General features: G+C 39.4%; 1 protein-coding gene across 14 annotated transcripts; it reads left to right on the forward strand.

The window, feature by feature from the left end:
* The first annotated feature begins 1,040 nt into the window (after window positions 1-1,040).
* NSUN3 (NOP2/Sun RNA methyltransferase 3) lies at window positions 1,041-23,833 on the forward strand. Of its 14 annotated transcripts, none has more exons than XR_014026359.1 (9): window positions 1,041-1,305; window positions 1,890-2,002; window positions 2,855-3,198; window positions 3,761-3,915; window positions 9,001-9,106; window positions 9,633-9,710; window positions 11,806-11,927; window positions 22,581-22,682; window positions 23,407-23,537. XR_014026359.1 is itself a non-coding variant. In XM_081327188.1 (7 exons), exons 1-6 carry the CDS (start codon window positions 1,222-1,224, stop codon window positions 22,642-22,644), a joined length of 882 nt encoding a protein of 293 aa, XP_081183314.1. In that variant the 5' UTR covers window positions 1,046-1,221; the 3' UTR covers window positions 22,645-22,682; window positions 23,407-23,677. The 14 variants fall into 14 exon arrangements, 2 of the variants coding, with proteins under 2 accessions (XP_081183314.1, XP_081183313.1); XR_014026360.1 differs by lacking the exons at window positions 9,001-9,106; window positions 9,633-9,710 and adding exons at window positions 13,480-13,524; window positions 21,013-21,058 and having other exon boundaries at window positions 22,182-22,682; window positions 23,407-23,522; XR_014026367.1 differs by lacking the exons at window positions 9,001-9,106; window positions 9,633-9,710 and adding exons at window positions 13,480-13,524; window positions 21,013-21,058 and having other exon boundaries at window positions 1,042-1,305; window positions 23,407-23,677.
* The last annotated feature ends 2,932 nt before the right edge of the window (window positions 23,834-26,765 follow it).

The following is a 26,765-nucleotide window of genomic DNA, read 5'->3' on the forward strand; positions in this document are numbered from 1 at the left end:
CAGGTGCATATCTCGCCTTGGCTCCACTCTTCAGTCAAACCCAGTTCTGCGCATGTGCGCATGTACGCACATGTGCACATATTTTTTGCGGCTCCCAGTTTTTCCTTTTGTGAAGGAACCGGTTCCGAGTGGCTCTTTCTCTGTTTCAGGTTGCTGACCCCTGTCCTATCCCATTCCTTAAGGAGCTTGGGCATTTCTCCAAATGGAGAATTACTGACCAACTAACAAAATCAGTGGTCAAACTATAAACATTTGTTATTAAGGTCACCAAAAATGTACACTTTAGATGGGATCCAACTAAAACTTTCAAATTGCACATAACATCTATCTGTGACCAATGATTTCTGATACCCTTGTGATGCAAACATGAAAAATCGAGGTTTGGACCGTATCAAGTTGTTTTTTCACTGAGTATATCTGCACTAATTGCTTCAAAATGGCATAAAAATATAGACCCAAGACACGGATCACTGTTTTTAAGATCCAGAAGCAATTATTAGAAGCCACTGAGGAGCAGTGAAGTACCAGGGAAATCCAGGGTGTAGTCTACCTTCAACTGGAGAAGCTCACTAGTACCCTTGGGCCAGCCTATGTTGCAGAGCGGTTGTGAGGGAAACGGAAAGGAGTACTATGTAATTTGCCTTCAACTTCAGATCAGAAAGTAGGAGAAAAATGAACTACTTTTCTAGTGTTAGTAAGAAAAACTAGATGGACTGTCCTCTTAGTAGAAATTAAGGGATCCTTGGTTTTTCAGTAAAGCATCAATTGTGTTTGGAAAAAAAAATACTGGAAAGCAAAGATCAGATTCAAGTAGATCCTGTTTTTAGATGCTAGCTTTTCATTTATATACTGCGCTCCCGATCCACAAGAAGTGTTAAAAAGTTAAAGAACTAGCTAGGTCAGGGGTAGGCAACCTTGGCTCTTTTCTGACTCGTGGACTTCAACTCCCAGAATTCCTGAGCCAGGAATTCTGGGAGTTGAAGTCCACGAGTCAGAAAAGAGCCAAGGTTGCCTACCCCCTGAGCTAGGTTCCAGCCCCGAATTCCATCCAGCCTAGTCAAATGCCGCTGCGCCACGAGTCGTTGCCAGTTCCTCCCCGGCAGGAGGCGCTATTTTGCGGTCCCCTCTTCTCCTCTCCGCCGTGACTCGAATTTCTGAGACGCTTCCGCCGGCCTGACTAGGGAGGAAAGGACAACATGCGCGCTGATTCCGACGTTGAGCATGCTCTCGCGGGGAATGCTTCGGGCGAATTGGGTTGCCGCTTGCCGACGCAGAAAGGAGCGGTATTCCTCGGCGAGGAGCCAGGTGAGTGCAAACCGGTTGAGCAGACCAGACTTTTGCTTCGCCGCGTTTTCCTGTCTTTCCCAGAATGCCAGTCGACTTAAGTCAGGGGTCTTCAAACTTGGCCCTTTTATGACTTGTGGACTTCAACTCCCAGAATTCCTCAGCCAGCAAAGCTGGCTGAGGAATTCTGGGAGTTGAAGTCCACAAGTCATAAAAGGGCCAAGTTTGAAGACCCCTGACTTAAGTGGACAAAGTGAAATGATAGACCCCGCGGTATCCTAGCGACTTAGCCAATACAACCAAGAGGGAAATTTAGACCTCATTTCCGGTGTTAATGGAAAAGTGCGTTTTTCTTTTTCTTTTCCTCGTCGGGATAGAATGGGGTTCCACAGTTTCTTGCGGGAAACAATAAGAGCAAATGCCTGAGTTTTAGGCGTTTTCTTCTCACTTTGCGTACAAAAGGTGTAAGGGATGTGAGTGATCCCTGTTGCAAATAATCTGCCCCCGAAATCGAACTATTTTAGAGATATTTGCGGGTTAAAGTATAACTTGCATACTTGGTGTTTATGCATGTCTCTTTCTCTCCCTCTCCCATGCCACATCAGAAAGAGTCACCATCGGAAACAAAGCTTCAGAAGCAAACATGCCAGGTTGTTCTCAATCACTTCGAGAAACAGTACTCTAAAGAGTTGGGAGGAGGAACTTGGAATTCAGTCAGGTCAATTTCTGTTTTCTTTTCTTCCTACTCTTTCTTCCCGACCCCAATCCATTTTTTTTTAAATTACAATTAAAATTGTACTTGTCCCCAAAATGCCAAAGCACAAAACATCTTTATGTAATTTTCCTCTTCTCCATAGGTTTTAGGAGGGCAGCATAAAGGTGGTATAATATTTGGCATTTATATCCTGCCTAATTTTTGTTCACCCAAACCTGGCTACGCAGTGACTCGTCCAAATTCAGCCATTGGTTGAATTTGCACTATTTATTTAACCAGGTGACCTTGTAGTTATAATAATTATAATCGAATGTGTGCTGCCTTAAAGGTTCTGAACAAAACTGGAATATTAATTTAACATATAAATAAAGAAGTTTTAACTTTGGTTTTCTATTATGGAATCCCAGCTTATTAGATTAATTTATTCATTGTGTGAATACAGGAAGTGAAAAACAGCTGGTAAATTCCAGGAGAGTTGAATCTTGATCATTTGACCCTTAAACCAACAGTCTAAGCACTATGCCAATACAATGCCTTTTTCTAAGGTCTTAGTGATAAGAAAATAAATTGTGCAGCCAATGATGAAAGACATGATTTTTTCCTGACTTCAAGGCCATATTTTGCAACACAAATTCTGCAGCTTTCACCTTGTGCATACACATTCAGAGTGGCTTATTTCAGATTAAAAGATGTGCAATATTCTATCCTGCTTTAATTGCCTTCATATGTAACTGAATCTAGAAATTAATGACTAGTTTAACCTCTCTAATCTTTCAGATACAACTACTCATGGTAACAAATTGTTGAATTCTTATATATCACTTCATACCTAGATTTTTTTTCTTTCATCTGCAGGGAAATTCTTACAACACCACAGTACTGGCAATATGCAGTCCTCCTTAATAAATTCAGTTTCTCTTCTGAAATGGAGTCTTATTTGTGTTTAAAGAACTATCGCCTCCTTTTCCCAAGACCTTCATCCTCTTTTCCACAATCATTGAAGTGTTACATCAGTGATGCTCCTGGAAGATTCCCTGCTCAGAAACACAGAGACGGACAATTAAAGCAGTACTACCTGCTAAATGCTGCCTCTCTGCTGGCAGTACTGGCTCTGGAAGTAAAAGATGGAGAAAAAGTGTTGGATATGTGTGCTGCCCCAGGGGGTAAATCAGTAGCCACACTACAATATGCTTGCCCAGGTAAGAAGGAAGGAAAGGAGTCCCTGTGGATTTTACTCTGCTAGATGTAACCGACTGTGGGGGCAGCGCTCATCTGTGTTTCAAGGGCTGTTGAGCCAGTGCTGTTTAAAGACATTTCCATGGTCATGTGGCCAGCATGATGTCACAGAGCGCTGTTTCCTCCCTACCAAAATGGTACCTTTTTATCTACTCGCATTTGCATGCTTTCGAACTGCTAAGGTAGGCAAACAGGAGCTCACCCCATCACATGATGCTCCGTTTCAAACTTGGACTGTCGGCTTTCCAGCCAACAACCCCAGCGTCTTAAACACTGAGCCACTATGCCTTCCCAGGTAAACTACTCCATTAGTAAACCCAATAATACATTGTTGGCAAACTTGTTCCCAAAAACACATTTAACAGTTTATTCAAAGGTATTGATAAGGAATGCTCTCATGGCATTCTTTTTTCCTTGATTTTAGGCTGAAACCAGGAATTAATTTATATTCTAAATATACTCTTAAGTGCCTTGAGAAAACTGGTTTGGCTATGTGTTTTTTTTTAATCTACCTTTCTTGTATAGGGCTTTTACAGTCGAATGAATATGATAACTTGAGATTTCATTGGTTGAAGCAGACACTAGAATCCTTCATTCCAGAATCTTTGATGAGCCTAATTACTATTTCTCCTAATGATGGAAGAGAAATAGGAAATCTTCAGCCTGAAAAGTTTGATAAGGTATGTCTATACTGGCTAATAATTTTATGAAGGCTATGTTTTTCTCTTATCTCTAGTTAACGTATCTAATTAAAGCATATCATAGTGATAGCTCTTTCTTTGTACAGAATACAGAAAAAATGAATTTTTATTTTTGTTCAGATATATACCATTGGTTTTCTTTGGGTCTCCTCTCCAAGAACAATAAGTTAATAGAACATAGAATAGCACAGCTGGAAGGGACCTTGGATGTCTTCTAGTCCAACTCCCTTTCTGTAGGAGACCCTATACCATTTCGGACAAATAGTTGTCCAATTCTCTTCTTGAAAACCTCCACAGATGGAGCAACCCAGCTTCTGGAGGCAAGCCATTCCACTATTTAATTATTCTGTCAGGAAACTTCTCCTTAATTCTAGGTTGGATCTCTTTAATAATTACCCGTTGCTTCTTGTCCTGCCATCAGGTGTTTTGGAGAAGTCTTTAGTAGACCAGGGGTAGGCAGCCTTGGCTCTTTTATGACTCGTGGACTTCAACTCCCAGAATTCCTGAGCCAGCTGGCTCAGGAATTCTGGGAGTTGAAGTCCATGAGTCATAAAAGAGCCAAGGTTGCCTACCCCTGGACTAGACATACCAAATTCCTGCAACTCTTCATCATAAGGTTTAGCCTCCATAACCCCTATCATCATTTTTGCTCTCTGCAATCTTTCTAGAGTCTCAACATCTTTTTTTATATTGTGCTGACAAGAATTGAACACAGTATTCCAAGTATGGTCTTATATGTTCAGTATGAATTGGCATTATCTTTTTTGTGTAATATTTTATTGATTTTCTACTTTTACATTTCAGTATTTAAAAAGCAGTGTGGGGGCTGGGTTAATCAATAATTCAATAACATACAAAAATCTTTAGTGCAAACTACCACATCCAATATTTCCTCTCCTTTTCCCTTAATATCTGCTGTCTCATATGTAAACTAATATAATTCTTATTATATCCATTAAGTAAAGATAGCATTGTTACATTTATCAATAAATTTTTAGCTTATACATATCCTAGTTGCTTTAACATTCAATCTTTATAAACAGTCAATATCCTGTAGTTACTTTTCCCCAATTTTTAGCATTTGATATTTATAATTTCCAAATTTTTGGTAACCATAGTTTCCTTTATCACAATTTTTAACGAAGTCTAATATTTAATAATTTAATTTAATTTAATAATTTAATTTGAATACCACCCTTCTCCCAAGGGACTCAGGGCGGTGAACAGGGCAATACATAGTAAAAAACCGAATACAAAAATTAAAAGCGATTAAACCATTATGCCCATAATAGTTAATACATCTTAAAATTAGAGCTATTTATAAAAACCCAACCCCATCCCATCAGACCAGACCAGCTTGTTCGAAAAAGAAGGTTTTAAGATCGCGCCGGAAGGAGCGAAGGTCGGAGGCCATCCGGAGCTCAACCGGTAAGCGGTTCCAAAGGTCTGGCGCGCCCACAGAGAACGCTCTCCCCCTGGGGGCCACCAATCGGCATTCTTTGATCGGCGGCACCCTAAGGAGGCCCTCTCTGTGGGAGCGCATTGGACGGAGGGAAGTTGACGCCGGCCGCAGGTGTTGCCGTAGGTAATCCGGACCCATGCCATGAAGGGCTTTGTAAGTCATCACTAAGACCTTGAACCTCACCCGGAGAGCAACCGGTAGCCAATGCAGCTCGCGGAGCAAAGGTGTAACATGGGAGTATCGGGAAACCCCCAAGACAACTCGCGCAGCTGCATTCTGCACCAGTTGAAGTCTCCGGGTGGACCTCAAGGGCAGCCCCATGTAGAGAGCATTACAGTAGTCCAGACGAGAGGTCACGAGCGCATGAGTGACTGTACGCAAGGCATCCCGGTCTAGATAGGGCCGCAACTGGCGCACCAGGCGAACCTGGGCAAAGGCCCCCCTAGTCACAGCTCCAATATGCTCTTCCAAAGAGAGCTGTGAATCTAGAAGGACCCCCAAGTTGCGAGCCCTATCTACGGGGGGTAATAGCTCACCCCCCATGGCCAATGATGGAATAATCGGAATTTCCCGGGATGCCGGCACGAACAGCCACTCAGTCTTGTCAGGGTTGAGTCAAAGCCTGTTCCTCCCCATCCAGACCCGGACCGCCTCCAGGCAACGGGACATCACGTCGAGGGCATCGCTGGGGTGGTTTGGGGTAGAAATAAAAAGTTGGGTATCATTAGCATATTGGTGATACCCAACTCCAAAACCACGAATGATCTCACCCAGCGGCTTCATATAGATGTTGAACAGGAGAGGCGAGAGAACCGATCCCTGAGGGACTCCACAAATGAGAGGTCTCAAGGTCGATCTCTGCCCCCCTGCCAACACCGACTGCGAACGTCCCAGAAGGTAAGAGGAGAACCACTGGAGAACTGTGCCTCCCACTCCTAACCCCCTGAGACGTCGCAGCAGGATACCATGGTCAATGGTATCAAAAGCCGCTGAGAGGTCTAAAAGGACTAGGACAGAGGAGCAACCTCTGTCCCGAGCCCGCCAGAGATCATTCACCAGCGCGACCAATGCCGTCTCCGTGCTGTACCCGGGCCTGAAACCCGATTGGTACGGGTCTAGGTAATCAGCTTCATCCAAGAACAAAGGGAGCTGCTGCGCCACCACGCTCTCAACAACCTTCGCCAAAAAGCGAAGGTTGGAGACCGGACGATAGTTGTTTAAAATTGCTGGGTCCAAGGCAGGCTTCTTGAGGAGGGGTCTCACCACCGCCTCCTTCAAGGCGGCGGGAAAGCTACCCTGACTCAGAGAGGCCGTAATCACTGCCTGGAGCCAGCCTCGTGTCCCATCCCGCGCTGCATATGTCAGCCAGGAGGGGCACAGGTCCAACTAACACGTGGTGGAGCTCAGCTTCCCCATGATCTTGTCCACTTCTTCAGGAGTCACAGGATCGAACTCTTCCCAGATTAAATCGACAAGGCCGCCCGTATCCTCTTCGTCAGACTCTGCCCAGTCGGAGTCCAAACCGGTCCGGATCCGAGCGATTTTGTCCGACAGAAATCGACTAAACTCCTCGTCTCGACCCTGCAAGGGTTCCTCCCTCACCTCCTGATTAAGAAGGGAGCGAGTTACCCTAAACAGGGCGGCCGGGCGATTATCTGCGGACGCGATGAGGGTGGCAAAGTGGTTAGACCTAGCCACCCTCAACGCTGCGAGATAAGTTCTTGTAAACGACCTTAGTCGTAACTGGTCAGATTCGGATCGGCTGGACCGCCAACAGCTCTCTAGGCCCCGTCTCCGACGCTTCATCTCGTGGAGCTCCATGGAGAACCATGGGGCCCGTTGAGATCTGCGTCGGGTCAAGGGCCGCATGGGTACAACTTGGTCGAGTGCCTCTGTGGCTGCCCTTTCCCACCTATTTTAATATATTCTATTTCCCACCATCTTACATCATCTATTTAATAATACAATATAGCATTTCTTATTTCCAACTAGTTTCTAAATGAGCCTTGGTGGAGCAGTGGGCTAATGCCTCCTTAAGTAACACCAGCTGCCTGCAATTAGTGCAGGTTCGAGTCCCACCAGGCTCAAGGTTGACTCAGCCTTCCATCCTTCCGAGGTAGGTAAAATGAGGACCCAGATTGTTGGGGGCAATTAAGCTGACTTTGTAATAATGCTGCTGGGGTGTGTGTGAAAGCCCTAATAAGCAGGCATATACATAGAATGAAGGCTACTGCTAAGCTTGTAAGCCGCCCTGAGTCTTCGGAGAAGGGCGGGATATAAATGGAATTAAAATAAAAATAAATAAAAATAAATGTCTTAAATTTAATGACCCAAATTTCCCCTATTTCAACATCAAATATTTCCTCTCTTTTTCTCTTGATATCTACTATCTCATATTTAAACTAATAGTTATTATCTCAATTAAATAAAAACATATTTATTACATTTATCAATAAATTTTAGCTTATTGTGTATCTTAATTACTTTTACATTCAATCTTTATAAACAAGCAATATCCTATTTATTTGTTTTCCCCAATTTTTAATTTCCCATTCAATATTCAAATTCAACTTTTAGTATTTATACTTCCAAGTTTTAAATGACCAAAGTTTTCCTTAGCTCAGTTCATAACAAAATCTGGTATTCAAAGTATATTCTATTTTAATTAGTAATAAAAAATCCTCGCTGATAAAACCACAATTTTCTTCAGCCTTATTCTAGCTTTCTTCCTTTACCATCTCACCCTCTATGTCAGTGCTTTTATATATATTATTTGAAATAAAAGAGACCATCCAGTCAACATTTTTTTTGGAAGGGCTAATAAATCGTGTCTCTTTTATTCCAGATCCTGGTATGTTTATCTTTCCTTCGGTCTGTTCTTCTTTCTTCTCAAGTTTCTTCTGGTTTATAAAGAAAGTCTTTTCCATTTTCAGTGTTGTCAGTCTCTTTTCTGGACTGTCCATTGACTGTATTTATTGGTCAGTTGAATCCTCTGTCATAGTATTTAATTGTTGCACTTCTTCTGTTATGTTTTGTGTAGTTGATTCTTTAGTTGTAGTCAAAATTTGAGTTCGTATATCTAGGCTGACATCTTGTTCTTTTCTGTAGCATCTTATTTCATCACAAGCTGAAAGAATGGTTTCATGTATTGCTTTTAACATAAGGAGAATCTGTTCCTGGTCTTCATATTCTCTTAGTAGTGTGTTAAATTAAGAGCTTTAAGTCACAGAATGAACACAGCTGAGCTTCTGACAGCTGATAATTGTCAAGGTTGGAAAAGTCTTATCTGTAGTCTGGGATTCTAGCCAAGTCTCCTTTAGACAATAACAAGTTATAATATCAAACTTAGCCACAAGTTGTCACCAATGCCATTTAAGGTTTTTTAAGTCCAAAATTTTTATAATCCTTTTTCCAATTTTATTTCTTTTTTGTAAATAAAAACCAAGGTCTTCAATAAGGATAAGAAATCTTTTGGTCCCCAAATTCTAGAAGCATATAAATCCAGTTAGATTAAGGTTATACTTTCAGTGTTTTAACTCCCCTGGATAGTCAGTCGCCGCTATTCTTAGAGGGTGGGATAAAAGTTCCCTCTCTCCTCACAGGGGGAAAAATACTTTGGGCAGCTTTTGCAGGAGAAAAAAAAACCTGGATTAAAGAGAGGTTCAGATCTCACCCAGTCTCATCCGTGCTGCTTTGGAATGCCTGGTGGTAAGTTTGACTTTGGCTGTCTGCAGCCTAGTGACGAGCCATATTTCTATGGCTGGTCTTTTGTCTGCCGGTTTGGAGGGCTGCCCTGGATCGAGCAGAAGGTCTATGACCCTCCCGCAGTCCAGCGGTGATCCCCTTCTTGCTGGTCACCCCTACAGGGTGACTTTCGACCCCTTCCAGGGTCCCCCAGTGGTGCAAAATCGAACGAGGAAGATGGAGCTCGCCTTCCAGCATTAGTGGTGGCAGCAATGGCAAACCAGAAGTCGGCATTATCACTGCTCAAGATACTATCCGTCTGTTGATGCAGCCAAGGACTGCATTGGCTTTTTTGCAGTTACAGATAATAATACAATAACAGAATTATTCAAGGCTGGTATTTGGAGATTTAGTGGCCTGGAAGTCCCATAGTGCAGATTCTTGCTTAATGCAGGACTAGCAATTAAAATGTAATTATAAACAAAATTAAGAATAGCCAAAGAGTATTCTATGTGTGTCCATGAATGCATGTATGTATGTTTCTGTCTAGAGTGGGAGACATACCTACATCCATATGGTATCCTGAGAATTCAGGTGTGCAGAATACACTGCATATGCTTCCTAGGTGGTAAGTTGTGAGTAAATCACTGACATAGAATTGTGTGAACTTGCTTGGAATAAAATTGGCCTTTGTAATACAACAGTTATAATGTACCCATATTGTCAGGCATATTTCTTCCATTAGCAGGGAATGCTGCAGTTAACTTTAAAAAACTTAGAAATAAGTGAAATAAACTAGAATCAAAGTTAAATAATTGCCAGAAGGGAAAGTATGAAATGATGTTAAAAGATAGATTAGTATTCCAACAGAATAAGTGGAAATTGTTACAGAATGCAAGTGATAAGTGTGGAGACATTATGAATGCATGCATGAGAAACATCCTTAAAAGCATAATGAAATGAATGATGAATCTATGAGAAAATTGCTTATAAGAGAATGATTAATGCAAAAAAATGAGAAAAATGTATAATGTATAGTTAATGTATCAAGCCTAGGGACTTGAGGGAATTGGTGAACTAGTGAGGTAGCACTGTATTCGTCTATTTAGCTGTGTTTTATAGTTCTTAATGTTTTTTAATAATGATTGTTATTTGTAAAGACTTTTTGTATGCTGCCCAAAGTCATTTGTTTATATGGGTAGCTACATAAATTTGAAAAATAAAGTCTTTATAGAAAAAAAACAGAGCTGAAAAGATGTAAGAACAAGCAAGGAAAGGTTAAAGGAGAGAAAATGCAGATTGATTACAGTGGAAATAAAACTGGAAGTGGATAAAATGGTTTGCACGAGGAATCTTCAACAGAGAGAACGGAATCAAAAGTAAATGATGAAATCATTTGGGATGAAGTCAAAGTGAAGAAACGCTGAAACGCTCCATCCTACCACACCATGTGAACCAACTACACCACACACCGGCCTCCCAAGTCAATTCTGCATAAGATTATGTCCCATTTAAAAGCCTAACAGCCCACGGATAAAAGCTATTTTTCAGCCTGTTGGTACGGCTGGCTATATTCCTATATCTCCTACCAGATGGTAGGAGAGTAAAGAGATACCGTCCAGGGTGTGAGTCATCCCTGAGAATCTTCCTCACTCTTCCAAGGCAACGAGCCCTAGCGATGTCATCCAGTGGTGTCAGGGAACAGCCCTCAATGTCTTGTGCTGTGCTCACATATATGTCACCCATGACAATTTGCAACAGGACATTAAACTTCAGGAGCTTCAGGATCTAACTGGACCTTCTTTGAGGGGGATGGGCAGTTCAGAAATGTGAAAAATAATAAATAAAAATTGTATAAAGCAATATAAGCAATAACATCAGTGAAAGATATTCATATACATATAATCCAACCCAGCAATTTAAAACAAAGATTGTCAGTAACAATTTGTTACATGATAACTGATTTTAGTAAAAATTATTATATACTCAAAAGTGCATGTAAGTGTAAACGTACTGCCCACAGTGGAGGAATGGTTGATGAAGATGATGGAATTTGCAGAAATGACTAAATGGACTTCTTTGATTATAGAAATGACAATATCTTATTTGTTGCTGATTGGAAACCCTTTATAGATTTCTTGCATGATGCAGAATTTTTTTTTTTGATTTATGACTCAGGGCGGCTTACAAGCTTAGCAGTAGCCTTCATTCTATGTATATGCCTGCTTATTAGGGCTTTCACACACACACACACACACACACCCCAGTGGCATTATTACAAAGTCAGCTTAATTGCCCCCAACAATCTGGGGCTTGTTTTTTTTAATGTATAAGTAAGTATGTTATATCAGATACAATATTTTTCATAACCCTGTGCTACCTTTGGGAAAATTTAGCTTTGTTAAGAGAAAATTAAAGGAGAATTTTTATAGCATTTATACATTTTTTTAAATTACTCTATGTCATAGAAGAAGATTTAAGATTTGTTTATTATTCCCGGCTGTAGGTCTTGGGTTTAATTTCCAGGAAGACAATATCCTACTGAATGTTGAAAAACTTCCTAACAAGAGCAGTGTCACAGTAGGACCAGTTACTCAATTGTTCAAATGATAGCCATTTGTAAGAAATGTCTTTGGTTAAATTAGCTAGCCCTTTTTAACTCCATGATTATGTTTTGTGATTCTACTAAAGATATTTTTCTGTTGTTGTCATTGATTATTCAGATCCTAGTGGATGCTCCTTGCTCAAATGATAGAAGTTGGTTATTCTCTTCTGATACCCAGCAGGCTACTCTGCGCTTAGCACAAAGGAAGCTATTATCTGCTGTACAGATACAACTGCTCAGGTAAAAATTGAAAAGAAAAAGGGACTGCTCATTCACAGAATGAAGTACGTGCTGAATCATATTCTGAAACTACATCTTCTTGACCTATGTATTATCCTCTCCATATGTAGTCACGCTGAGCCAGTCATTGTTCCAAAAAGCATGGAGCTACACTGCTTTCTCCTAGTAATTACCATAGTGTATAGAGAGCACCATTCAAGTTTTCCTGCTGAGTTCTTTCATATTTGTAACTAGGACATTCCCAAAGTGTGGAAGAAGGGAAAACATCAGACATCCATATCTGAGTTTTGATGTAGTTTGAACAACAGGAACAGATCAATGCCTGGTATCCTTTTTAAAAACACCTTAAAGAAAAAAAATTGTAATTCTTAAATTGTAGTAAATAAGTAAAAGTTGTGAATACCAAGTGTCTGTTAATCTGTAAATTTGAGTGAAGAAAGCAATACACATAATCCTTGATGAACTTATGATCATTACAAATTACTTGACCCTGAATCAGTTGTGGTTCCAGAGTTCCAGTCATCCCAGAACTCCCATGGTTACGTGATCACAGCCTGGATGCTTAGCTACCTGTTCACACTTACGACTGGTTGTCAAGTGTCATGTGATCACCATTTACACTCACACTCACCTTGCATATCCCCTCACCTAGTTTCCCATTTGGCAGCAGCCACTTATCTGCCTGCAGCCCTGAGACTTGCAACTTCCCGCTGACTGCCACACTGATTTTGGTTGTGGGATGTCAGCCTTGCCTCACATTTGTTGGATTCAATTACAGTGGCAACTGGGATTTCAAGGATTGCAATTGCTAACCAATATGGTTACACTTTATGACTCCATTGTTTGGCGACAGAAATTCTAGTCCCAGTTGCTGTCATAAGTTAGTACCTGTAAGAAGGATCTAGGCCAGCCTTTGTCCCTAACCTACTTCTCTTCCTATGTATTGTATTATAATTCTCAGAACTCCTACTCAGCAATGTGGTCAGGGAATTAAAAATCCAACACATCAGGATGCCATCAGTGGACAATGTGGATTCAGACATTAGCATGGGTTGGTAGCAGCGCTGGCCATTAATGGATGCCCGGTGATGGAACTTAAATAGCGGCAGCACTATTTAACCTTATCAGCCTTCAATATTGTCAACCACAATATTTTTCTGAATGGCCTGCAAGGATTAGAAATTCAAGGCACTGTTCTGCTTTCTGACCTGGGCAAGTCAATTCAGTCAGTTTAACAAAAGGAAAGAGGTTGTCTCAGAACTCAGTTCTCTCTCTGGTTCTGTTTAAGATAAAGCTGCTGAGAGAGGTCATCTGCCAGTTCAAGTTGAGATGTTATAAATATAAGATAAAGCCCAGTTATATATTTCTACCTAAGTCCAAATTGATAATTTAATTTGGGTATTTTGCTTTACCTAGAGGGCTAGTTCATTGAGGGCATGCAGTCCATAAGCAAATAAAAATGAATCATAACAAATTACATTCTCTAGCAGAGAAGCACACACAAACAAACACGCAATGCACATTATTATCAGAATTTTCTTTTTCTCCATAGTATTATGCAATGGGCAGTGCCTGGGAGACATATTTTAAACATACAGTATGTATAAGGCTAATTATTATATATAAGATTCACATATGAAGAGTTGTTTGAGTTAGTCTCTATTCTCTTCCCCATCCTAATCGGAAAATTCTTTGTCCCTATCTTCAGCATAAGATTCAATATTTCATTTTCCATTTCTATTTAAACCAACTATAGTTCCTTTTAGCTATAGTCTGAGTCCTGATCACAACTTAATTTATCAAAATAAAAATGAAAGCTGTCTTTGGTTCAAAGTATTAGCTATGTTATAAAGCTGAATAACGTCACAGTTTTATATAAACGAATCCCTTGTCACTAAAGAAGAGCCAGTTGAAAGCAGTGTGATGGTCATAGTGTCCCTGAAGGTTGCCTGGCTGTTACATAACTGTTATGTTTTTAAACACCTTTGTGGGAAAATAAATCTAGCTACGTATCAGAATAGAATGGAAAAGAGTGTTGTTTTCTTGATGAAATGCAAGAGGAATGAACACCTTGGAGCAAAGAAAATGATAAACCAGAGGTGTAATTTCTCAGAAGCCTTGGATGATGTTTCCTTAATGCCTTCAAGGAATACACCAAATTATAAAAATTCATATTATTGAATTATTTGGTGCCTATTAGTTAATTAAGATATCTAATTATTAATTAAGATAGCCAGTTGGGTAGAGTCATTAAGGCAGCACGCTCAAAACAAGAAAATTGAGTTCTAGTCCCACTTTAGGCAAAAAACCAATTGGGGGAGATGTCACTCTTTCAGCCCTAGGAAGAAGGTACTGCAATGGTGGCCACTTCTGAAATTTTACCAAAAATAATAATAATAATCCTGCAAGACTTGTCCAGGCAGTTGTAAAGAATCAACACTGATTTGAAGGCATTAAAAACCCCAATGAATTAAAATTAAAGTTTCTTCTTTCTAGATCCACTCCTTTATTCTGATTACTTTTTGGAGTAGACTACTTCAAGGGCTCAATCCAGTCCTTGGCAAAACACTCAGACAGACACACAGAGACATTTTGTACACTTCCTTTGACTTGACTTCTTTTATTCATTGGAACATTTGTAAACATAGGTTTTAACAAAATTAACTTCTCTTGGATCCAGTACTATTGTCCTCTTCACACAATAAGCTTGACAGGGTCATGAGAGAGGCAGTGAATGAGCTATGCAAAAAGTGAGAAAAGGGATACATTGACTAGACTGCTAGATGTTAAATTCAGCTTAAGCAGGCATAGAGTTAATTCAGATTAAAGTAACCTATTCCATTCAGTTATGGGAACTGCTACTGAAAGGTTAACTAGCACTTATCTTTTCTAAGATAGTCTTATAAAAACAAGGTCTTTCTAAAAACATTGTCTCTGTTGCTGTTCTTTTTTCTATTTCTCCATGGCAACACTTGTTGAGACATAGAGCAATGAGACACACTTAGAAATTAGTAAAGTAATAGCAACAGCAATAGCACTTAGACATATATACCGCTTCATAGGGCTATACCGCCTCCTTTAAGTGGATTACAGAGTCAGCATATTACCTCCAACCATTTATATACCACCCCATAGTGTTTTATAGCACTTTCTAAGAGATTTACAAATGTCAGTGTATTGTTCCCCCGCCCCCCAACACACACACACAATTTGATTCCTCATTTTACCAATCTCGGAAGTATGTAAGGCTGAGTCAACCTTGAGCCGGTGAGGATCGAACTCCTGGCAGTGACCTGAATTAGTCTGTAATTCTAATCACTGTGCCACCATGGTCCTAGGGAAAAGTCTTCCTCCTACCAATCCCCCCCGCCCCCCAGTAATATAATATTGCAGTTGAAAGAACTGGGCCATCTCATGTGTGTTGTTGGTGCACATAGAGGAGTCACTTGGCTAGGCAGAATCATTTGTTTTATGCAAAGAGGGCCAGTGGGAATTGTTCAAGAGCTGCCTTTCTTTTCAGAAACATTTGTATAGAAATTTGAATTTTACAAAGTAGGACTGTTCTTCCTTAATTAGCACTGCAATTTTGCAAAACATTTGGTCATTGCTAACCATCTCTGCATTCTGCAACATATAGTCTAAATAGTATCCGTACCTTTTAAACCTGTTAAGATTCAAAATTTTTAAAGAAGAGCATTCAGTTTCCTATCATATTCGCATTTCACATGGTGTCTGTATAAATGGGGTATAGTATCCTCCCCTCAGTCTGACTGCGAGGTCACGTCAAACTGTAGATCACATAGTGACTGACTGTAAGCTGAGGGCAGTATACCGATCCAGTATCTGATTTTATTTTTTAATATACTGCTCAAAAAAATAAAGGGAACACAAGATAAGACATCCTACTATTAAATACAGTACATTGTGTTGTTTAAGTGTTCCCTTTATTTTTTTGAGCAGTATATAAATGATGCTGTGTTTCAATGGTAGATGGTCTAGACCAGGGCTTTTCAACCTTTTCACTGATTGTATCACTTTTAGGATATGGCAGTATTTGAGTACCACCTAGCAAGATGTCAAAAACTTGATGACCAAAAGAAAAAAAATGATAAAGTACAGGTAGTCCTTGATTTACAACAATTCACCTAGTGACTATTCAAAATTACAATGGCACTGAAGTGACTTATGGCCTTTTTTCACACTTATGACTGTTGCAGCATCCCCAGGGTCATGTGATTTATATTTGGATGCTTGACAACTGATTCATATTTATGATAGTGACAGTATGCCAGGGTCATGTGATCCCTTTTTGCAGTCTTTTGACAAGCAAAGTCAATGGCAGGGCTGCTGGTGGCCAAGTGCTAAGGTGGAACTTCCTTCAGACCCTCCCTCCCTTTCATTCCAATCTCTCTCCCTCCTCTCTCCCTTCCTGTTTCTCATTCCCATCTTCCTTCTGAAGGAAGAATTTGATCCCCCCCCCAATAGTTTCCTCCTTCCGTATATTTATCAAATAAGGAAGAGCCTCCAGAGACAGAAAAGACAAGCCGCTGAGGGAACTAGTTTAAAAAGGTGCATTCCCCTTTAAGAATTAGCTACTGGCTAGAAAGGAAAATTATGGAGCTGGCAGTCAGCACTTTAAAAAAAAAACAAATGTAGCAAGTACTGGCTGCTGACTAAGGCAGGCTCTCCAAATTGCTCCATTCATAGGTAAATGAATGCTACAGGCAAAATCCATTCAGGGCAAAAATACTTCAAAATCCCTTGCAGCAAAACTTACATCTAACAATAGCAGAGCAATAGAATTAGAACCAGTAACCCCTTGACCCAAAATCTGACCACGGGACATCAGCCATCAGCCACAATAGAAATTGCCAAACATTTTGCACAAATCCCAGAACTTCAAAGTCACAAAATCACATAAGAATCCTTCCACACTCCCGGTTTGTTGTTCAGCTGATCCAGAACTGAACTGCTGAAACGGCACTTCGCTTCTGCCAATAAACATCTCTTGAGCAGCGGCTTCCTTTCTATTTCAAACAGTGCCGCTTCATTTTTTTTTCCTTTTCTCTTAAAGGTATAGCCTTCTGGCTGGAAAGCAAGCCCCCGTCTTTTTCTTCCAACACTTCCTTTCTGTTTTCCTCCCTCCCTCCTGCTCTCTACCTCCCTCTTTCTCATTGCCATCTTCTTTCCTCCCTCCCTCAGTGCCTCATCTATAGCCTATGCTGCCTTTCTTCATTCCTCGTGGAAGGAAACCCTTCCCCCCGCTGCGTTTCTTGTCTGTTTCTTGCTGCCGTCTGTGTGCCTGCCTGGCACAGATGGCTGCCACAGAAGTTGTAGATCGGCTCCCGGCTGGCCTGTTTGAACTCCTCCCTCCCTCTTCCTTTTCCCTTAGGTGAAGCTCAAGCTGGCTCATCTTCACAAGGCTGCATCTTTTTTTTCTCTGTCCCTCTCTCACCCAAACTGCCTCCTTTTATATCCCTTCCTGTCTCCGCCCCCCTCCTCCTCCTTTCTCTTCTGGGTGAGCCAGAAGTGCTGATCCTGGGGCCTTTGTCTCTCCCCAGCCTCCTGTAGCTCCTGTGGACTCTCTCACAGCAAGTCCTGCACTATGCCGCTTTGGCTCTTTCCCTCCCCCGCTAGGCTGGGCAGAGCCCACCCTGCCAGGTGCCAGTATACCACCAGTTGAAAAGCCCTGGCCTAGGCCACGGGTGTCAAACTCACTGCATCACATGATGTGTCGTGACGTATCGCGACTTTTTGCATTGCCAGAGCTGGGGTGGGCGCAGCCTCCATATGATGCAACCGGTCCGTGGGCCGGCAGTTAGATACCCCTGGCCTAGACATTGGTATAGGAACATAGATCTTTTTAAGATTTATATTTTATTGTGTTTTACTAATCTAGATGAAATGTTAATTTATATTGCTAGCAGGTACGATATGCCGCAAGGAGACTAATAAGCAAGAGTTTTTCTCTTTTTCTCATCGGTAATTTATATCAGGCTATTGATCATATAAACTCATTGTCCACATAATTGAGAGAGAATTAAAATAGTTTCTTTTCAAAGAAGTAGAGCTTTTTATGGAAATCTGTCATAGCAACATCACAAAAAGGGTTGTATTTTCTTACTCCTTTGTCTTAGGAGGGACTGACTTCCTACCAAAAAGAAGCCTGTGATTTATAACCAAAATATGAGTGTCTTATTGTAGTAATGCATCATGTCACCTGTTTCCTTTAGAGAAATCAATCACATTTAAAAACATTGACCTCCCTCGCTTTTCTTTTTCCAGTATTTGACATATAGAATCTAATTTGTGGACTTCTGGCTGTAGGAAGCATACATCATTCAGTGAAATTTTTGCAAATTTGTATAAATCATTCTAAATTATGTCCCTAAAATGGAACAGTTTTGACAACAAGAACCTTGTTGGTAGAAAAAAATACTAGCAAGCTGAAATTGCCCATTTCCCTGAAGAATATTTAATCAAATTGGACCCTGTTTCTTGGAAGAAAAGAAATTGAAGTTTGATAAAATAGTACCTAGCTAAGTGACAATACAGCAGTAGCTAATTTTCACTTTCTTCCTTTGGTGACTTACTGTACCTGTGTTCTTCAAAGGCCAAAAAGCTTTAAAATGTCCACGTGCCAGTCCTTGATTACAGAATCATTTTCCATTCTCCTGTATAATTTCATACAATTTTCCTCTGGGATGCAGTAGAAAAGTGCAACCAGGAAGCTTTGCTACACTACCATTACACAAATGGAATTCACCAAGAGCATATTTCAAGAGTTTAATCTTGAAATGGAAAAAAAAATGCTAACATTAGTTTCCTAGCTAAAATTGCACACAAAATTTACTAGAGAGCTCCAAATTTAGGATTTAGAGGGGATGAAAATTATCATAAACAGCCCTGCAATGTCATAAATCACACAGTGGAAATGTTATGATATATATTAATATTAAAGAATACATTTTTGTAAGAATTTTGAGTTGGCTTATTGCACCCATGTTGAAAAACAAGTAAAAATAGTATATTACTCTCAATTATTCAAACAGTTGTTTCTTGAGTACTTCCAGAAGACATAGAAACAAATAAGTAGACTCAGGTTTGAGTCTGAATGTCTCTGGAATTCAATGTTTGCTGGACTCATAGCACATTTCACATATCAGTATATGTCATTGTTACATTATAAACCCCTCATACTTTACTCTTTTGGGTAAACTGAAGGTATTAATGTAAAAACAAAGCAAACAGCTAAAATTGACCAACCACATTTATGTTAGCTCTCAGGGCCTTTCAGTTATAATGGTGATCCCATTGCTATAAAATATCTATGAATCACCTGAAAACAAATACAGTATTTGCAACTGGTTTCCCCTCTTACCAACAAACTAAAAAACTTCAATCCTTCTGATACAATAGAGACTTCCATTGGGAAAAAAAATACTGCATCTTTTTTGCATCCCTTTTGAAACTCCCTGTATTTTACGTTGTTCATCCAGATTTAACTTTCAGAAGTGCTAAAATAAGGGGGGGGGGGACTTTTCTCTTTTCACAAGCTGAGGCCAGGTTTTCTTCTTAGTGGGGCCATCAATATGGAACTTCCCAGAACTGCCTTTTACCTAGCTTTAAAAACACCTTTTTTAGTTGTCCTTTAATAATGTCTGATTGTGCAGTATCAATTTCAATTCACATTTTTAAAAACTTAAAATAGCTTTTTAATCAATTTTACTTGGACAGCTTTTATTTTAATTTACTTGACTTCTAGCACTCAAGACCCAGAGATTTTGCTCTAAATATCTAATGACTTAATATTTCTCTACTAGTGATTGTGTAACAAAAATATATAATGCTGTGCAGAGGCAACATTCTCCTTTAATGAGTTACCATTGCACTTTAATCTGAATTACTTCGATGTGCTGCCTTGAAACCTGGCTTGGCTGGGCCCATAGAGATTACAGCACAGCATTTGTCGATGGTTCTTTACAATGCCAGGCAATGCAGTTAAAACAATGGCAAGGATCTACTGTATCAAGGCCTTCTAAGAAATTACTCTTAGAATGTCTGGCAAACCTAGTCTTCCAGCAGCTGCATCTACATGTGGTTATGACTAAATTATAAAAAGTTTCAGAAGTCTTTGTATAAGACTCTCCTTAATTGAAGGAACACTCAAGGCTGAAGAGAAGTCACCATCAGTCTGGAGTTGATGGAAAACTTGTGCCTATGATATTAGAAAAACAAATGCTGGAGACTTGATAAATGAAGCTTTCTGGGGCTTCATTTGCATTGTCCCAGTACTGCTCAGCCCCGTAATAAATTGTATGTTGTGGATACAAACAAGAGTTTCTTGCATCTTCCAATGAATTTGCAAGGAAGAGTAGCAGGACATTGCAAGAAGAAATTGAAATCAAATTACTGTGATGTGAAGATGCCAAGTTGATCAATAAAAGTAGGAAGGGGGAAACAGAATTCCTCTTATAAGAAGGGAGAATGTCAATGTCATTTCTGCGGTTTGATTGGCTTGGAGCACATTTTTCCCTGCTGATCAGATCCAGCTCTGCAGTCTCAGAAAATAGTTTCTGCTAATGAACACAAGATGGCAGCATTGAAGTATGACACACTGTCTTCCTTATCTTCCCTGATTTTCCCCCCTTTTTAATATGGAGAATAGATAAATTAATGAGAGAATTACTCTTGGCCATTCTAGCAGAATGCAGAACTTGTAATTACTCTCTCAAGGAGTGGGCTGAGAGAGTGAAGTTTGTAACGTGAATTGCTATGCTATATTATTTCTCTTTTCCAAGGTAGGATGTATCTGCATCCTTTTACACCTAAGTGTGAATAGATGATCCAAAGATAAAACTGCCTAAATACAATATGGCAACCAATCACAAAATTGTATTTACTTTTTGGCATTTTGCAGTGAATAGTATTTGAGAGAAAATTGTAAATGTCTTGGGTTTTTCAGAATTGCTGAAAATTTAAAATGATAATTACATATTTCTTCCTCTTCAAAGTCCAGCTTTTTGCCAGTTAAAATTAATTAAATTTTTCAAAACTGTTTCATTTTTTTTAATTTATTATTCAGAATTTTATCCAGAGATTCTTGGCTGTTCAAAAATAGGAAAACTAAGGTAATCATAAATAATTAAGAAATACAATACAAAACATTACCTGAAACACGGTACCTGGGTTCAGCTTTGAAATGCACTCCAGAAAAGTTGTTTTTAACTAATTGTGGAGGGCAAATAACGTTGGAACCAGTCAACAGGAAGCCATTCCAGAGAACTGGCACCATGACAGAAAAGCTCCTATTTCTGGTCTCTAGTGTCTCAGAAGTGAAACTAGCTGCATCTCCTAGTACAATCACAAGTGGTCATGCCAACTCAAAGGAAAAGATTCAAAATTCAATAAGGTAATCTGGTGCCAAGCTATAAATTGCTTTATAGATTAGAAACGAGCAAGTTTGGTGTGATTAAGAAACCATGCTAGAAATTGGGAGACTTGAGTTCTAGTCCTGCTGTAGGCATTAAGACACCTGGGTGACCTTGGGCCAGTCACTTTTATCTCAGCCCTAGGAATGCAGCAGTGGCAAACCAGTTCTGAAAAACATTGCCAAGAAAACTTCAGGGAGTTGTCCAAGCAGTTTGAGAATTGGGATACAATTAAGTAGAAGAAAAAAAGTAAAGACTTGCACTTTCAATGTTACCAGAAATTAATAGGAAATTAATGCAAAGTTATAAGCAGATGCCCACTGGGTAGTAACTGAGCATTCAGTCCACCACGTTTTGCACCTAATTAAACATTAGGGCAGTCTTTAAATGCAGCCTGCATTGCAGTAATGTATAAAAAGTTATGTGGGCTTGAGCCACCATAATCAGGTCTCTGCCCCAAGTCTCAGTTGGCATCCAGATGAAGCTTGGTGAAGGCTCTTGTTGTCCTGGCCTCTGCTTGCTAATTCAGCAAAAACTGCAAGTCCAGGAAGTCCTCTAAGGAACAGGCTTGTTCCTGCAGAGAGAGGGGGTTGCAACTCCAAAGATAACAGTTGGCACCAAGGAAACAATATACACAAATAGCTGTATCTTAGTACATTTATTTTGTATCTGCTCTCCCATTTATTTTGAACTTCCTCATACTGTCCTTTAGAATAGTCCAGATGAAAAAGCAGTTCCATGAATATTAACACTGCCTTTATTGTAAGGTTAAAGTCTTTGAAGTCTAAAAATACATCTCTCTCCCCTTGTCTTTACTTTCCAGGGAAGGAAGAAGGGTCCCTTCTGATACGATTTTCAAACCTGTTTCTTCAGTGGGCTGAAATATTTCTTATCTGACCATTGCCCTGGCTGTGACTTTCCTCTTCCTGTCTTTCAAAAATATTCCTACAGACCATTAAAAGTCTTCAAGCACCAGGATGAGACTTTGATAGCATCTCCAGTGTGACCTGGGGTTGCAATATATTACCAGTTGCCATTCAGCCCACTGAATAATTTGTCCCCCTACACACACACACACACACACACACACACACACACACACACACACACGAGGAAAAAACTAAATTTTGGTATCTCTATCCTGTTTCCCGGCTTGAAACATATTTAGATATCTACTCCATCCAGGGCACTCTAGTTAATTCCAATCTCTTATTTCAACAAGGGGAAAGATACAGAAATTGTTCAATACCTCTGACTCCAAGGAGGGCCTCTTCAGAAGGATATGAAACTGCCTTATTTTAACAGTGGTCCCTCCCATAACAAGGTATTTATAATTTTCTGAACCCCCCCTCCCCTGCCCCTTTCCAGAGAAGGAAAGAGACAAGCATGCAGCCTGTGGGTAATCAACCTCTTAGAGAGCTCATTATCCACGTATTCAGAAGTAACCCAAAAGTAACCCAGGTAATATGGTGAGGTGGTACTTCAGTCACCTCATAAGACTGCCATGTATCTTGAGAGCTGCTCTGAAATAAGAAATATTCAGTTGATTTCTGTAGTTTAAATCCTGTATTCTTAAATTTCCATTACTTACAGGTGGACCTCGTATATTTATTTTTGGCTTAGTGTTGTGTGAGGCTTAGGTATTGTTTTTTTATATAAACCAGGATTAATAGAATAGCCAGTTCCTTATAGCTAGTTCAGTAAACAACAATTTACATTGATGCATTTTTCTCCCTTCCTATCTTATTCTTTTCTCCAAAATTTATTGTCAGGTTAACATTTGGTCAAAGTTTGAAAAACAGTGAGCTAGTTATCTCTTATGGGCAAGAAGTAATATATCCTTCCAACATTTTAGTAATGGATTCAATTGTATGTATAGACTGAGCAGTAATAATCATATGTCATTACTGAAATGTTAAGCTTAATGCACATAACCATGCACATTTTCTGGCAGGTGAAGATTCCAAGTGTAAATATGTATGCCGATGAATCCAATTTAATGGAATATTTACTCTTTTTTGCTTTGTTTTGCTTTTATTATTTAACAGATCTGCAATTAAAGCTTTGCGTCCTGGAGGATATCTGGTTTATTCTACATGTACTCTTTCTAAGGCAGAGAATAATGATGTCATAAGTCACATCCTTGATTCCTACAACAATGTTTTGCCAGTGGATTTGCACACCCTGGTCACTTCAGTATCCAAGGAATTCAGATTTGCTGCCAATGTCCAACAGCATGAACTTTTAGTACTTCCAGAAAGAGGGAAGGCATGGGGACCAATGTATATATCTAAATTAAAGAAAGTGTGATTCATGACATGCTTGTGTAGTTCTTGTGAATCAAAATGACAAGGTTTTGTATGGCTACGTCTTCACAAAAGTAATGAGCGTTTTGTGATATACCACTGACAATATCAATTTTAATAAATCTTTGTATTTTCTTTTTGAACTACTTAAAATATTTGAAAAAATGCATGATTCGTGTAGAGATTTCTGTTAAATCCTATAGCCATATTGCAGCAATAACTAGGGATACAAACTATTCTGAAGTTAATTTCAGTTCCAGCTATTGGAAGTAACTTACATTTTCTCCTGTTTTTGTTCCCAATTGTTAGATGGAATATGATAACCTGTTTTGAATGTGTAATGGATTATGCTGAAAAACACTGATTTCAAATTAAAGCATATTCAGTATTTAGTAGGTAGGTTCTTCCTGGTAGCCAGATAGAAAGTAAACAATACTTCTCTTTAAACCAAATCTGGAAACCAACTTAACCACAATTATTTATAAACAGTTAATAAATTAAAGTATAACCACCTGACATAATCAGATACTTTTATTTTATATATGAGAAGCACATGCCAACTTTTCTAGTTTCCCAGATTGCATGTCACTAAGTTTCTCTAACTAAATAATAATATGTGGCAATTCAGCATTCCTGGATATAGTGTAAAATAGTTTTTCTAAAAAAAAATCAGGAAAAACAATTAATATATAAATGCATAAATAAACGACCCTTTTATAATGAAACTATTCTAGCTTCAAGCAAAATCAACCTGAGTCAGCAGGTTCTTGTTTTTGCCACTGGAAATCACAGATTATATTGAAACAATCTTAATTGGTGCTACCTCTACTGCTGCCAGAATGTACAATATGGGAGCTCTGTTGAAAGCATCTTTCAAGAGCTGATTGCCAGCAAATGTGGTACTTTGGTGTGCATCTTTGGAGATAAATGTAGTTTATCTAGCAGTGAAAGCGACTTGCAAATCTAGGATGAGGAATAGCTATATTCAACCCAGTATTGCAAGGGCATTTCTATATAACTACTTCTGTAATTACTGAAGTCAGCAAACTGAACAAAGAATTGATTCAAAATGATATTAGGTCTTTTCTGAATAACCGCTCTAAAGCAGACTTCTTTAAAAAAATGGACTGTTGGGTGAAAGAATTATATATCCAGTTTCTACACAAGATTGTATTTTCCTCTAGTCTCTGTTATATAGTGTATATCATATTGTGATACATTTGTTTGGAACTCTTAATTCTTAAAATGAATTCCCTCTCAAGTAGAGAACTGGATGTGTAAAAGTACAGGAACTAATTCATGAACTTGCATATCTCTTGATGAGTTCTAAGAAAGTTGCAGAAATAGTAGCTATAGAATTTGTTCTTTTGAGAACAATAGGGTAGCCTTTGTACACCTACACTAACTGTTCATTCATTTGTTCTGTTTCCATTCTGCTGAAATAACACATGTCCACAGTCAAAGTGTTCATGGTAAAACAGCTAACATCTAATGAAATAAAGTTCAAGGAAATTTATATTAACAGCAATAAGACATAATATAATAAAGCCAAGTAAAATTATTTAAACAAATTGAGTCAGTTTATATAATTCAAAAGATAACAAATTGAAATGGTGATAGCAGACTTTGAATAAACTCTCAAGATCCAGCTGCTTCAGTAGCTTCCAGAATGTTAGAAGGAATGCATCAAACCTTAATTCTAAGAGAAAAGTATTCCAAAATATTCCAAAGCTGGAATAGAGAAGCAGCACCTCCTGGCCATCATTCTCTATAAAAATGACATAGAACCAAAAACACCCGAGGAAAATGTACTGAATAGGCTGATTCAGTAGAAGATTGTCTTGTAGGTAACTAAGCATAAAGAATTTTATAGGTCAACACCAACCCTTGTTTATGTATTAAGCACAAAGGAACAGCTTGAGTAATATTTTTATCCAACCAATATATATTCTATCAATGCAAGCATAGAAATGTTTGTGTACTTGAAATCTGTCCAGCATATAACCTAAAATATTGATAGTGTATGGAAGCATAATTTTTATGTAGAATTATTTTGCTTCAAATCAACCTACACTAACATTTTAATGTCCTGTTCTGAATCCAATGCCAGGCTCTAAAATATTGGTATCTCAAATGGGGTAAAAAATTTAATGAAACATTTTGCTTTATACACACACACACACACACACACACATATTGGATTGCTAACAAAGAATTAAAGGGAAACTGATATTTATTTATTTATTTATTTATTTATTTATTTATTTATTTATTTTATTATATTTATATACCGCCCTTTCCCGAAGGACTCAGGGCGGTTTACAGGGTGATTAAAACAAAAAATACAAAAGTTAAAAACAGTTTAAAAAATTATATCTGTCCCTGAACAAATAAAACCCCAGTTAAAATTAAAATTAAAATTAAAATTCTCAGCCTGGGCCAGAGAGCTCGAAGAGCCAGGTCTTCAGGTCCCGGCGGAATGAACGGAGGTCGGGGGCAGTCCTAAGCTCCACTGGCAGCTGGTTCCAAAGGGCAGGCGCACCCACTGAGAAGGCCCTCCCCCTGGGTGTTATCCGCCAGCAATCTCTTACCGGTGGTACCCTGAGAAGACCCTCCCTGTGGGAGCGCACTGGACAAAGGGAGCTTGATGCCGGCAGCAGGTGTTCCCTCAGATATCCCGGACCCAAGCCATTTTGGGCTTTATAGGTCATCACCAGCACCTTGAATCTCACCCAGAGGGCAACCGGGAGCCAGAGGTGTTACATGGGAGTATCGGGAAACCCCCATCACAGTTTGATATGCATTTCAAACTTATTTGTTCTCATCAGTCAGCCATACCCTTCTGAAATTTGAACCTGGGCCGATTGCACCTTAGGCAATTGTTCTAACCTTTAGGCCACTGGCTCTTTCTCGCTTTGTTAGCTGAGAAGCAAGGGAGATATGTGTTAAGTGTCTGTTAAGTATTTGGAATACCTTGCTAGGCCCCAAACATGGGACAAATCTTACATATTTACACAAATATGAGCTGTCACTGCTGTGACTACTGCCTGTGGATGGCCTTGGGTTAGGCCGAAACAGGAAATAAGATTTGTCCCATGTTT

Source organism: Vipera berus (genome assembly GCF_964194415.1).
Source record: "Vipera berus genome assembly, chromosome: 4".
Taxonomy (NCBI): domain Eukaryota; kingdom Metazoa; phylum Chordata; class Lepidosauria; order Squamata; family Viperidae; genus Vipera; species Vipera berus.